This window comes from Acipenser ruthenus, chromosome 19 (assembly GCF_902713425.1).
Source record: "Acipenser ruthenus chromosome 19, fAciRut3.2 maternal haplotype, whole genome shotgun sequence".
NCBI classification, from domain to species: domain Eukaryota; kingdom Metazoa; phylum Chordata; class Actinopteri; order Acipenseriformes; family Acipenseridae; genus Acipenser; species Acipenser ruthenus.
The window spans coordinates 18,109,021-18,123,623 of NC_081207.1; the positions used below are offsets into that span (position 1 = coordinate 18,109,021).

The following is a 14,603-nucleotide window of genomic DNA, read 5'->3' on the forward strand; positions in this document are numbered from 1 at the left end:
TTAAGTTTCATAAGTATTGGTGTACTTCAGACAGAGACAGCTTCAAACCACACAGTCGTCGTATTGGAAAGGTTTTCTGTCACTGTGGATTGGACAGGGCCAGAACTCTTTCTGGTCTTCACAGTTCAATGCATGCGCTATCACAGTTACCATGGCAGCTTTTAGACAGAGGGTTTGTACAAGTTCAAATCTGGCCCTTTGACACAGAAGGCCTGACCTGCATGCGATAGTGAATGAAACGAAAAGCAGACTTAGAGACAGTTTATGAGCCATGGCTGTCCATTCCCAATGTGTTAAATCCATACATATTACCGGCCAGTGAGTCCCAGAGCAGGTTTTTCTTGTTTCAATGCTAGTGAATGTGAGAGGCTGGCACTTTGAATAAGCTGACAACAGGCTTCAGCATCATTATTCCCAACACCTGGTACAAGAAATGGAACTTTTAAATCGCTACTGTTGTACCTGAGGATAGGCACAGTGTATCTGTAGGTACATTTTTACTGTTAGTTTATATTGGGGTGTAAGATTCTCTTTGATTGCCTAAATATTTCAACTTTAGGATTAAACACATTTTAAAGTTTAACATATTGGGATTTGTTGTAACCAATACAAAAATATGATGGGAAGCTCTCAATTCCTGTTTTTATTTTTTATGATGCACAGTGGAAAGTCAATTATCTTAACTAATTGCGACCGATATCAGTTCATATAATCAAATTCTTTGGTTAAATCAAACATATATTTTAGACCTGGCATATTGTCCCTAACTGCAACATGTGTAGCAAATACCCATGGCTTACTCTAATAACATTAATTTGAATATATGTACTACTGTACTAATGTATAATACATGGGCAGTCTAGAACTGAGCAACACTGGAAAATGAGTGTTCTGATAACCAGTTTGTATAACAGAGGTTCGGATGATCGACTCTCCACTGTACTACAAAATTAACATGGCTCAGACTACACGTGTACAAAATCTATGTTCAGTATTGAATAAATAAACTTGCACTGTACACATTGTATATTTTACATGTTTACATTTGACAATTGCTAATACTATCAGTTTCGTTTGTATCTAAGGAGCTATATAACCAATGTCACCTATGCTGTGGACATTTCAGTTCTTAATTTCCTTGCATTTTTTTTTTTTTTTCAGTGGATGCAGACTGTCAGTGTTTTGAGTTGTCTCATGAGAATGCAACAGTACTCAATACAGTCAAAGAAAGGTATCCTCAAACCCTTTTGAATGTACTGCTGATGGAATTCAGATTCAGTTAAAGACTTTTAATTACCTTTTTTTTTGCCTAAGCCTCTTTGGTTACTAAAGTTACTTTTTTTGTTTTGTTACCATGGGCTGGTAAGAGTTCATAAAACAAACAGTGTTGTCTGCTGATTAGTGGTAATTTAGATTGCCATAGTAATGCTGTGTATGGAATTATAAACCTAACAGATCTCAGCCAATCACGTTCCATGTAAAGTTGCCCACATTCGAGGCTTGAAACACTCCAAAGTTAGTAATTGTTGAAGCACATGTTTATTAGTCATTAAACAGAAGATGATGCCAATCTAGAGGTTTATTGTCCTTTTAATAAGCCAGACATTTACAAATGATAATTAACATGTTTGAGTCGTGCATTCTTATGGAGATAATTAATATTGAAAAATATCTGGCTATTTACAGATTCATTTGTGATAGGAAACATGTGTCTTTTAATGAGTTTGTCTTAATTAGAAACAGGAGGAATTAATTGTTCTATGCTGATTTATTCCAGTCAAGCAACTAAGAAGTGAAAAACTATAAAATGTCTTGCATAACAAAGCTTTTTCCAGTTTGTATGTGCTTTGTTACACTTCCCTACAGCATTGGGTAATTAGTATTGCATGTTTCAATTACACTAGAGGCAGTGGGTCATTGTGCTGTGTGACAGAATAGGAGATGTACAAACCTTTGGAGATTTATGTTAATAGGTCTTTTTCTGAAATGGTTCATCATATGACACAGAAACAGTTTAATTGTTACTTTCCTCACCGTTGAGTGAGCTTTGTGGGATCATTCAATAGTCTCTAATCAGCCAATGTATTATCCTGTGAAGGTTACAGGACACTTCTCCCATCTGACACTCTGCTCCTGTATCTTTAATTATATCATGCTGAGAATGTTTTAGCCAGTCATCTAGCAGTGCTTTACCAGAGGACAGTGGCACCCAAAACAGTCCTGTGATCAAACAAGAACTCTGCTGCCCATTGAGTCATTACTGTACCATCTGTTACCAAAATAACTTGAGTACTTTTATATAAAACAGCTTGAAACTTGTCAAAGTCTAATGAAAACTAGGACCAAAACACAAAGTTTCTATTTTTTTTTTTTTTTAAATGGTTAACACTCTTGAGTGGCTGACTGTTTGCGCCAGCTACAGTAAAAGTAATTTATACTTGTTGTTCTGTAGCCTGTAATACAAAAACACCTTGTAAAGTACATCTATGGCCAAATGTTTGTATCACCTAGAATTTTAAAATTGAGACAGTTAAAAAAAAAAAAAAAAAAAAAAAAAAAAAAAATAGTATATGGACAACTACAAAGCGGTGTGTCGTTCAATAAGGCAAAATTAGTTAATTTTATAGGGTGATGCTAAAATTGACCATGGCTGTAGGTTCTGCATGTCTTTGCCAATGGTACACAAACATTGGATGGTCTGGAGTGTAGACAAATCATAGCTCTAAGGCGTTTAAAACTTGGCGTCTGTCAAACGCTGACTGTTGGCAAACGTGCAGCAATAATGACTGGTTTGTAATCCTTGAAGCAATGAAGTGAATGACTTTGACTTATCAGTTAAAGCTCTGAACCAATAATAGCACTGGCTACCATTCTTAAGCTTGCTGCAGATTCATTCAATTTTGTGCTCATAAGGGATTTTTCCTTCGGACAGTACCTACTGGATGCTACAGTAAACTTCATCTGCATGGTAACAGAACAAGACTGACAAAATGCATCTTGAAATACAGTACTGGTACAAAGTGTGATTTACAGCAAGAGTAGGTGTGGGGATTGTATTGTCCATTTTTCTTCCCTCAGACCCTTTACTTACTATATATCTTGGTGTCGCTGAATAGATAATCGTCTCCACATCAAAATATTTTAATTGGCAAGACATCTCATAAGTAGAATGGTACCCTGAAACGCTCTCCTTTTTCCAGAAAAGCAGTACAACTGGGGATGAGGAGTTTGCTGCCGGATAACTCGGACTACTTTCTCATTAAATATCTTGAGATCCCTGAAAATAATCGTTTTCTCTTTTAAAAATATGAAAACTTTTAATGAACTGTCTCTCTCAAGTGCTGTGGTACCCCAAATATGATCCATTTACTACCAATGCGGAATGACTGGGTATAAAATGTTCTTTTCATTTTACCATCAAATAGGTTTCTGTCTAAGGATTGCCAAGGAAAACACTACAATGAATATTGTACCAGTCTTGGCAGTCAGCATTCATTTTCTGGGTAAAATAGAGAACAAATACTGCACCCAGCATTGTTAGTAAATGAGTCATATGTAGAGTACAACTGAACTTGAGAGATTGCTCATTAAAATCCTTAGCATATTTTTAAAGAGGCGACAATTATCTATTCATGGATACCAAGATATTTAGCGAGCAAGTAATCCGAGTGGTTATCCGGCAACAAACTCCTCATCCCGAGTTGTACTGCTTTCCTAGAAAAAGGAGAACATTTTGCAGCATAGGGCAGCAGTGTGGAGTAGTGGTTAGGGCTCTGGGCTCTTGATAGGAGAGTTGTGGGTTCAATCCCAGGTGAGGGACGCTGCTGCTGTACCCTTGAGCAAGGTACTTTATCTAGATTGCTCCAGTAAAAACCCAACTGTATAAATGGAGAATTGTATGTAAAATAATATTCTGATTATAATTGTAAATTGCCCTGGATAAGGGCGTCTGCTGAGAAATTAATAATTTTGGGGTACCATTCTATGCCTTTCTTATTAAAATATTTAGCATATTTTTAAAGCGGAGACTCTTAGAAGGCTCCAATATGTCCAGAATGCTGCTGCTTGTATCCTAACAAGATCAAAATCTCGTGATCATATTTCTGACTTAACTTCTGTTAACTTTAGGATTGCTTTTAAAATTGCAATGCTAACCTATAAAGCTCTAACTGGCACTGCTCCTTCATATATTGCTGACCTGCTTACTCCCTATGTCCCTGCTTGCTGGTCTGTTGGTTGTCCCCAACTCCAGGCTGCGCATTCAGGGTGACAGGGCTTTTTCTGTTTAGACTTTGGAAATCCTTGCAAAATTATATTAACAGTTCAGACTCTCTGGAGTTTAAAACTTCTTTTAAAGACTTACTATTTAAAATTGTCTTTTAACTGTACACTGAAGTGCCTTGGGATACTTGCTATGAAAGGCGCTGTGTAAGTAAAATGTTGTTGTTGTTGTTGTTGTTGTTGTTGTTGTTGTTGTTGTTGTTGTTGTTGTCGTTGTCTATTCGGGGATACCAAAATATTTAGTAAGTAAAGGGTCTGAGTGAGGAAAAATGGGCAATGCAATGCCCACCCCTAGTCTTGCTGTAAATCATTTGTTTCAAAATTTTGTACAAATACTGTATATTCCAGTGAGTCTAATAATGATCTATGTTAAAACAATGTGTTTATTTATTTTTACTTTAGCACTAGTACAATAGATGGGGTTGGAAGAAGTCACCATGAACAAGGTTTTTAATGTAATAATGTCACAGGAAATGTACACAATAACTACATGATTAAAATGTGTACATACTGTGCCATCAAAAAGTATTTGCACACCCCCTGCTGATTTGCTTCTGGATAGATCTAGAGAAATGCTTGTTGTGATGAAAGCTGCTAGAACCGCTCTTTAATCACAAGTTACTGAGTATATCTCAATAAACATGTTCAGTTTATTTATCCAAGATCAAGAGTCTCATTTACAATAGGGTACTGTCTGGTTGTCTTTGTGCCACACATTATGACACTATACAGTGCCTAGTGAACTGCTTATCCAATTGTGATACATCTTAAAGGACATTCTTTAACACGTTACTGTATTAATAGTAGCTGAATGTGGTTGTAAATAGAGGTTGTCTAGTTGCTTGTTCAGTATATTAAATAATGGTGGGGACATCTAGTGGTCAAAGCTGGGGAAAAAAGCAACTGCAATACAGTGCTCAAAATTTATCATGGTTTTTGTCCTACAAATGAACTCAGGTGTAACAAATTATATTTAAGAAGTGTGTTGACCTTGTAATTTAGAAATATAACTATAGATGCGTTTCCTGTCAAATTTTATCATTAACAAAAAAAACAAACATACTTGGTGAAAAAAATGACAACTTCCTTTATTAAAAACAACCTTTTGTTGAGTTTTAACAGAGATTGTTGATTTTATCATAACCTTCTAATGCAAACATGACGTCTCTCTGAGCACAGTAACCAAGTGTGTAACTAACAAAATAAGTGTTTTGTATAGGTCTGAGAATGGATATCGTCTAGTTTCTTAAACCACCATTATCCCTAAGGTAACATTAGATAGTCCATATTTAGGGCTGTGAAACTAACCAAAGCTTTATTAGAGATTGTAATACATGAAGAGCATATCTTTATATACTATATGCCATAGAACTGTAGTTTTAGTCTATCCCAAAGCATTCAGTACAATTAAATAAAACCATTTACATTAATATTAAGCTATTAAATACCAGGACAAACACAATAGTTTCAGTAAATGCATTAAACTTTTATATTTTTTATATGAATTAATTTGGTAGCTTCAAATGTCATTTTTAATCGATTATTTACATTATTTTGAATTTGTTGAATGTAACCACTGTAAGGAGTTATCCAATATTGAGTGCTCATCATTTCTCCTATGTGTTTTTAACTGGCTCTGCAGTTGCTCTGAGCTTGCAGGTAAACTAGTTGAGTTGGTGGGGCCAGCAGAGTTGAAAGGTCCCCTTGTCACATGACTTGTATGGAATGCGGAATGTTCAGAACTGGCAGTTAGGATAGCCAAGCTCAGAACCAGTTCAAGACAGATGTTGTGAAAAATTGTAACTAGATATCAGAGCAACAGAACCCGGAACAGCTTACAAGGACTGCATAAATCATAAAAAAGGTAATGGAGATATAAAGTCAATTAAAATGACATTTGAAGTGGTAACTGCTTTGTATTTAACCATTCAAATTGTGTGGGGTGTGTGTTTTTTTTCCTATATGTGCAGACAATGTAATATTTCATCCTTAAAGTCTAATGGGAGACTTTCATGATCTTCATCCCTGATTTCTGTAGTACAAGGTAAATGACAAATAATGTTTCTTGGTATATGGGAGACAGAAATTACTCATTCAAGCACATTGATTAATGATAAATGGATTCATAATGAACAGTTATTTTGATTCGTTTCTGCACAATGTATTTATTTAGTTGTCATTTGACACAGTATTTTGTGTTCTGTATCTGAGTGTTGACCCAGAGGCAGCAGCATCTTTTATAAAATGCTACCACGTTAAAAGGAGGAGTAACCAAGATTTTCAAATCTTACTAGCCTAAACCACATTCACTGCCCTTAACTCACTGGGATATTTTGTTTTTTTTGGCTTGATTTTTAATTTTGGGATTGACGTTAAACAGATTTTTACAGTACAACAAAACAAAGCATCCCACTGCTGCATCTGCGAATCCACAGCCTGTCAGCTTGATTACAAATTCAAGGTAAATCTAGGTTTTAAAGTGTTGCTTCAAAGAAAATAAAAGAATAGTTTTTTGTTTTTTTTTTACAGGAAACCAGTTATTGAACTTGACAATCCTAGAAAATCTAAGTGTGTGTGGTTGATAAATCAATCAAAAGAAAGAACCAAAACATCTTCAGCACAAAAAAAAAGGACACCAGTGCGAACAAATAGTAATGCTATATGACATTCAAGAATGCAATGACTTTTTACATATTAACCTTAAATGTACCCTATCTTTTCTATTTAGTTAATATTTGTTTTCATAAGTTTGTGCTGCTAAATGATTGTAGATGTACTGTATTGGTGAAACCTAGGTTTAGTGTACTGTAAGTGTAATAAAACTCTACATTTCCCATTAAAAAAAAAAAAAACTCTTTGGGATATACAATTGCAAAGCCCCTTAGTCTTGGATGATGTATTAGTTAGACCATCTCAGATTTTAATTGTAAAGACAGGCGGTCTAACTAATGCATCCTCTTTTAAAAAAAGGTTTGACCCTTGTATATACCTAAATGTTACAACATGTATATTTGAATACCTGTATGGAGGAGGGATGTGAAATGTGCAGGAGTTGTTCCTTGTGTTCTCATAGCTTGGTACAGTAAAACTTTGCTTTAAGGCCACTTCTCAATTAAGATCACTATTTTACAGTCCTAATCTTTTCATATTGATGTAATGTAAAGTTCAATGCAGTGTTAACCAGTTAAATAAATTGGTTAAAACAATAACTTTTATAATAATCAATCTTACCGTATTATTTTGTTACAAGAAATTCTATTTTCCCTCATTAGTAAGGCCACATGTATATGTGCTTGTGACTGGGCTTAATACAGAGCCTAATCCATATACTGTACAGCTATGGACAAAAGTTTTGCATCACCATATAGAATGAACTCATTTACCTTCATAAAGTCAAATTAAACCTGATGAATAATGTTACTTTAACACATTGAATTATATACCGCTTTGTAGTTTTCCATATACTTAGCGAAAAACTGACAAATTAAAAAATGGGACATTTCAAAATTTAACATTAAATACTGTATTACTATTATGGCTTCCGGTAGACTTTTGCGTTATCATTTTGTAGTTTATTTGATTTATATAGTGTTAAATAAAAGATCTAAGCGATGGTTCTACATACATACACACACATACTGCTTATGAGCATCAACAATTTACTCAAAGCCTCCACTAGTGTTTTCTACTATTATAACAACCTTGACTTGCATAAAGAAGGAAAAACATAACATGAAATATCTTGTATCACTTGATTTTCAAGGTGTGGTATCCAAAGCATAATCAACAAGTACAGAGAGACATCATCTGTAACTGACAAACCCAGGACTGGAAGACCCAAAAACCTGGCTAACAAGGAATAGAAAGAAGACAAGCGTTGAATTGACAACAGAACTGGCAGAAGGCACAGGTGTCGTTGTCCATCCAGTCCAGAGCACCTTTGACCATTGTTCCATAGTCCAATTTCTGTGTTCTTGTGCATATTTTAGCCTTTTAGTCTTGTTCCCCTTTCTTAAGAGGTATTCTTACTGCAACACATCCTTTGTCTTGATTTCAAGAGTGACCTTCGTACTGTTGATTTGATGGACAACGACACCTGTGCCTTCTGCCAGTTCTGTTGTCAATTCAACGCTTGTCTTATGTCCATAGCTGTAGGTTTTGTAAAACGCTGCACTAGTGAAACACTGAGATTTTCAACACAGCAGTCATGCTCTGAAATAGAGTAAAGAGACACAATAGATTGCAGATTGCACTTCAAATGTCCGACTGGACCCTTTATTTTCATGCATAGCTTGGACAAGTGTGTAGTGGAACTTCTGTATAGATACAAATTAAATCCAACATTCATTCTCTCACTTTTTTATTTTATTTTGATTATTTACAAAATAATCATTACTTAATTCACCAGTCCTTCAGTTAGGTTTGGACATAGAAAAGTGCTGTGTTAGAACATAAATACACTACAAAAAAAAAAAAAAAAAGCATCTACACTACAACATTCAGCAAGATCTGTACAACACAGTGCAAGAGGTGGAAGAAAAAAGTTATTTCTTTTTTTTTTTCCAATTTAAAACAATCTGATCACTGACTTTTTCAGATGTGAAACTCATATGAAATGCTTTCTATATAAAATAAAGGTTATTTTATATAGTAACAGTCTAAAATATAAATAAAACATCTTGCAGAACAGGAAGATAAAACAGGTTCCTTTATAAATAAAAAAAATTATATGCAGATTTTATTTATTCCAGTCTTTTGCAGTAGATCAGTAATGAAAACATGTTCATTTTCTTGCGTTCTTAATCTCGGATATAAAACGCAAGTGTAAGGGTTTTGCTATATAATGACTGAGAACTTATTTGTTTAAATAGTATCATTTTAGTTGTGAACTGTAAATCAATACCAGAACACCCTTTGTTTCAGAAGGATTTAACAGAACCAGAATAAGGCTTTCTATACTACATCAACACTTATAAAGGAGTCAGTGACAGTTTTAACAGCGTGCCAAATTAACAAGCATACGGAAACAAAACAACAATATGCAATGTTTTTAAAGATACCCCTTACTCTGTGTGTGTTTCCACAATTGCTCCCCCCCCCCCCCCCCCGTTTTATGGAACAGATCATATTCGCATTACTTGCAGCCTTCATAAGGAATTCAAAAATGGAATTAGTCAAGTAGTCAAAACTATTCAATTTTCTGGCCACCAGTTTTCCAAACAAACTGGATTCAAGCAGACATGTTGAGTTTCCAACCTTCATCATCAACTAATGTAACACTGATGCCATGTGATCGCACAAAATTATAGATTTAATATGGCTGACTCCAGCCTTTTTTTTTTTTAAAATCAATGACTTTCACTGAAAAGTCTTTTCTACATATAAAACTGTGCCTTAAAAAGATAGGATGTAAAATATCATATTGACATATCTACTAGGTAGTTTATGTTTATAGGACATTTGTAAGTATTTACCAAAAAACCACAACAGCAACAACAACAACACTTTGAACTCTGTTATATTCATTTTCTATAAAATAAATATTTAGCCTTTTCTTTTAATTTGCTGGTAGTTTTCTTCGGGCAGCAAGAACAACATCTGAATTTAAGACTAGTCTGGATATCTATGTGATCACAGACAGTTTTGAATAAAAATGTAAATAAACTTGTTTCATTTTCTGTATACACTTACAGTATTTTCTAATTTAGCATTAATAAAAACACAATGATCTGTTTAGGAACACTTGTCACTGGCTGGTAAATAGCAACCCAGTGTTGTCAGATAATAGGACGGTCGAGGGAATGCATAGTTTAATTACCAGTGATTGACAGCAATTAGGCCATTGAGATGAATACCAATCTCTCCAATAGTTTACATAATTATTTCTCTCCTCAAAAAGGACAAAAAAATCACTATAACAAAAAAAAAAGCCTCCTTGGCTATATTAGGTGAGAAAATGCAGGACACAGATAATGCTGGTAAACCCTAACTTCAACACTCAATACACTCTCCATTATTCCATGACAGTTTGAAACCATAGAAGGCAGTGCACAAAGCTGTACTTGAATGTAGTTTCTTAGTGTAGACTTGTGAAGCCCAAAACTTGCACTCAAATCCTGGAAGGTTACTGTAGTAACAATAAAGTTAACAAGGGGAAAACAAAGAGTGCAGCCCAAACCCAAAACAAGTAACAGTCTAAGACCCTTACTGTGGGTCTCCCATTCATACCAGAGCCCTCCGTGCATGGACCGGGCTTCAAAAGTATTTTAAGGAAAGCGTGTGAATTTGGAGTACAGTCTGTGATACAGTTTAATACAAAAGTCCCTTTCGTGGATGTAGTGAAGGATTAGGAGGAACACGCTTATTTCACGTGTTCTGCACTGTGCGAAGAGCAGTAGTACTTCTTATGAGCTATAAATGTGGAGAGACTGCTGAACTTGATGTTGCACAAGCGGCAGTATCTATGGTTGCCATTCTGCACTGGGGAGACAATAGCCTTGGGTGAGGAGGTGAGTTTGTCTGCATGGAGAGGGGGTGTCACTGGTTTGAGTCTGAGGGCTTCAGACACGGAGGAGATGTTCACAGGAACAGCAGGAGAGATAGGAAGAACAAGCTTGAGTGAAACATTTGTCCCTCCTGGGCTTCCATTCAAAAGAGGAGACGCTGCATCGTTTTGTTCTCTGCCATTCAGGGTGCTCTTGGATCTCAGTTTTGAGGGGGATGTGGGGGTTACCCTTGGTCTTAGGGTAGGGCTGGCTCGGCTGCTCTCCTGAGATCTGCTTGGTTGTAAATCATCCTTCATATTGTTCTGTGCTGCATGTCCGAATGCATGCATAGTCAAAAGGAGACCATGCACGTTTTTGAAATGCTCTAACAAGTCCCCTTTGATGGCCCCATTGAGAGGACAATAGGGGCAAACAACCAGGGAAACATTCGGAGGAACCTGTAAGGCCTTCATGTTTGGAGACTGGTGCAAGTTCACTTCTGGGCTCAATGAACAACCACCAGGTAAACTAGTAGTGTTAGTGCAAGCGGTTGTTGGAACTAGGATTCCTGAAGCGTTATTTTCTATTTTTATTACCTTAAGGTCCAAATGTTCTTCAGGAACATCTGCATTTTCCAATACCCTTGATTTTGGTGAACTGGAAACGGCTCTTTTCATTTTTTGAAGCTGATCATGCGCCTTCTGCTGCAGCTGGGTTGCAGGACAGTAGTACTTCTTATGAGTTAGGTAGTTTTCCACGCTGTTGAAGCTTATGCTACAAGCTGTGCATTTGTGGTAGTCAGCCAGGGGTAGCAATGGAGCCACCAGTTGGTCTTCTTGAAGACGGGGTTTCTTGCTGAGATCAATGGGACCTTCTCCATCTGGACTGGAGCTTGGAGACGGGACGGCATTGCTCCCTGCTGTGGAGACAAGGGAGATGGGTATTGAAGGAGGTTCTAGTGGTCTCCCTACTAGGGCTATGGGCTCTTGCTTGATGCTTACAGGTGCAGTTTGGTTGGCAACTGCTTCATTCTGGGCCATGTGTATCTCGTACAACTTCCTGCGCTTTCTGGTGCGCACCGGCTGTGGCAGGAATGTCACTTTTCCAGATCTTGGCCTCTGGTGGGGTGGATCATGCCTTGAAGCACAGTAGTAGCGTTTGTGGACCATGTAGTTATCATGACGGCTAAATCGAATGTTGCAGGCCTCGCAGAAGGTCTTAGTAGGGTCGTCCTCTGCTTCTTCAACAGAGTTACAAGGGCTCTGGCTGCCCTCACTTACCCTGCTCCCACTCTCCCCTTCAGAAGAGGGGTCCTTCAGGCCAACTTCCTCCGTTTTAACCGCAACCATCTTAGCATCATTGCTGCCGGTGGTTGGTTCAGGTTCAGTGTCACTTTGGGGAGCCGAGGCAATCTGGCTTCCCGCAGCCGACGGAGAGCCGTGAGTGGCAGTGGCTGTCACTGTCACAGCCGCGCTGTCCTTCACATGCGGTACATTAACGGAGTTGTCACCCTGCTGGTGGCGGCCTGAGCAGTACAGCCTCTTGTGCACATAGTAATTGTTAATGTTGTTGAAGTTGATGTCGCACTCAAAGCAAGTGGCCCCTTTCTGGATGGGGGAGCCAGCGTAAAATGGTGGGACACCACCTTGTCCTTGTTTTAGTCTGCTGTGCACCATCTCTGACATTTTGGCAAGGATTTCCGAAGCCTGGGGAACAACGGAGGCCTCTGGACTAAACGTGTACTGGGGCAGAAAAACTGTTCCTTCAGGTTGCAAGGAGCCTGTTCCAAAATTCACTGGACTAGAGCCTGGGGTTGGGCTGGAGAGTTCGGTTTTCACCTTGACTGAATGCAGGCTCCGAGGAGAGGAGGTCCTGGAGGACCGATCACTTGCAGGGTTTGCCTGGCCCTTCTGCTCCATAGCGTCATCAGTTTCACTTTCGGATTCCGAGTTCTGGGCGGACTTTGGCTCCTCTTTAATTCTCATTGCTGTAAGAGCCTCTGGAGAATTGCATTGGCTGGGAGTTGCGCTATTGCCATTAGCTCTTGGGCTGGCAGAGTTGTAGTGCAATGCTGATGATGTAGCCCCTTTATCCTGCTCCTGCTCGAGGTGCTCACTGGGTTTAGGAGATTTCTGCAGCTGGACATGGCTCAGGTCACCCTGTGCTCTCCCTTCCACGTGTGCCAGTGCATGCTGCTGGAGGCTAGCAGGAGAGTCTGTAAGGAATCCACAAAGGGAGCACTTCACTGATGATGCAGGGTCCACCAAATTCAAACCTAGAATGGCAAAAGTGAAACAAATGAAATGGATCATGTTACAAAATGTCTCACTATGCAAATATATATTTTGCGAAAAAGAAGAATTCTATAATATTGCACACCCAGACTATTAACTATACTAGAAGAGGCAGACTCTTGAGGTGAAGTATGTTTTTATACAACCCATTTTTAAATTAAGTCAAGATAGCATTGCCATTTTGTAAACCCGGATTGGGAAGAAGTCATTACCTGCAGTTAACGGCAGGACTGGAAGTCCTGGACCTGGGGTATATACTTCACTTTTTGACCCTGGTTGGCACAACATATGATTGGTTACAAGATGGCTGTACAGAATATCTCTGGTGGTCGAGACAAATCCACAGCCATGGCATATACCTGGAAAACAAACAGGAGGGCATTGGAACATGGAATTCTAGAAGCACATAGAGATAAGCTTGGTAAAAAGGTTGAGACTAAAAACCTCCATCACTTAGTTTTCTTTGGAAATGCCATTCATTTGGAAAAAGGACACTCAAGTATACCTATTCCATTTTGAATATACACAATTGCATTGAATATATTGTATAAAGGGACACATATGTTAGATAATCCATATGAATGTGTATATTGTACATGTAAATAAAATATCAAAATTGGGCCTTTGAACAATAACTTCACTCAAAACTGTGGTCCACTATCACAGTCTAGGAAATAGAACTCCACTCAGAAAAATGTTACTATAGAAATAAAACACTTTTTTGAGAGACTAAATCCTGCAAATTCTTACATCGGTACATGCAAAAAATATTTTCCAGTCATATATTACCTCCTATGTCATGACGTTACCCTGCAGAGGCATCATTAGTACAGAGTAGGAAAAATAACCTATGGTTAAAATATATTATCTCTCAATAACGTATGCCTCTAAGGGTTATCTTTCTGTAAAGTTACTTTGCCCCGAAAGAGTTAAGCCCGAATTTACTATTGTAGGTTTCTGGCTAAAATCTAGTCGATTTTATTAAAAAAAATAAAAAAAATAAAAAAAAATCCATGTACTTTTTAGATCAATCGTTTTTTCTTTTATTCTCCTTGAATACATTTTAAACTGAAATAAACCAGTATTTTCATACGTGTAAAAAATAATTTCAGCTTGAAATAAAATATTGGTGTGACTCAAATTAAAATTACAAATGCATGCTCCTCGGCACTCAAAATTGGCAATGAAATGAGAAAATGAAAAACAAAATTGCCAGCCAGACATAATACACAACTTCAGTTTTTATAGGGATAGATTATGGTTGTCCTTGGCATTGTCACACTGCTTGAACTGCCAAGAAATGTTTGTCACTTCCATAGTTCTAGTTTAAATGTGTGTGAAAAATTAAATATTTTAAGGATCTCTTGTAAATTTACAATACCAAAAACATAACAAAACTGGATTTTACGAATTTTTTTTATTTATTTTAGTTTTCCCCGTGGTATAACAGAATAGTATTACAGCTACAGTAATGTACATTAAACAGCATGTGGTGTTAGTGGGTTTTTTTTTTTTTTTTTTTTACGATGGCATTTACAGGGGA

General features: G+C 37.3%; 1 protein-coding gene across 3 annotated transcripts in view; it reads right to left on the reverse strand.

Annotated features, from left to right (window-relative positions):
• Nucleotides 1–5,348: 5,348 nt before the first annotated feature.
• The window catches only part of LOC117424609 (zinc finger protein ZFPM1-like), a 101,995-nt gene continuing 92,740 nt past the window's right edge, over nucleotides 5,349–14,603 (reverse strand). For all 3 annotated transcript variants that reach the window (XM_058992558.1, XM_034041141.3, XM_034041140.3), the window contains 2 exons: nucleotides 13,273–13,419; nucleotides 5,349–13,041 (listed from right to left, as the gene is read on the reverse strand). In XM_058992558.1, the coding sequence (XP_058848541.1) occupies nucleotides 10,643–13,041; nucleotides 13,273–13,419 (2,546 nt within the window). In that variant the 3' untranslated portion in view covers nucleotides 5,349–10,642. The remainder of the gene's footprint in view (nucleotides 13,042–13,272; nucleotides 13,420–14,603) is intronic.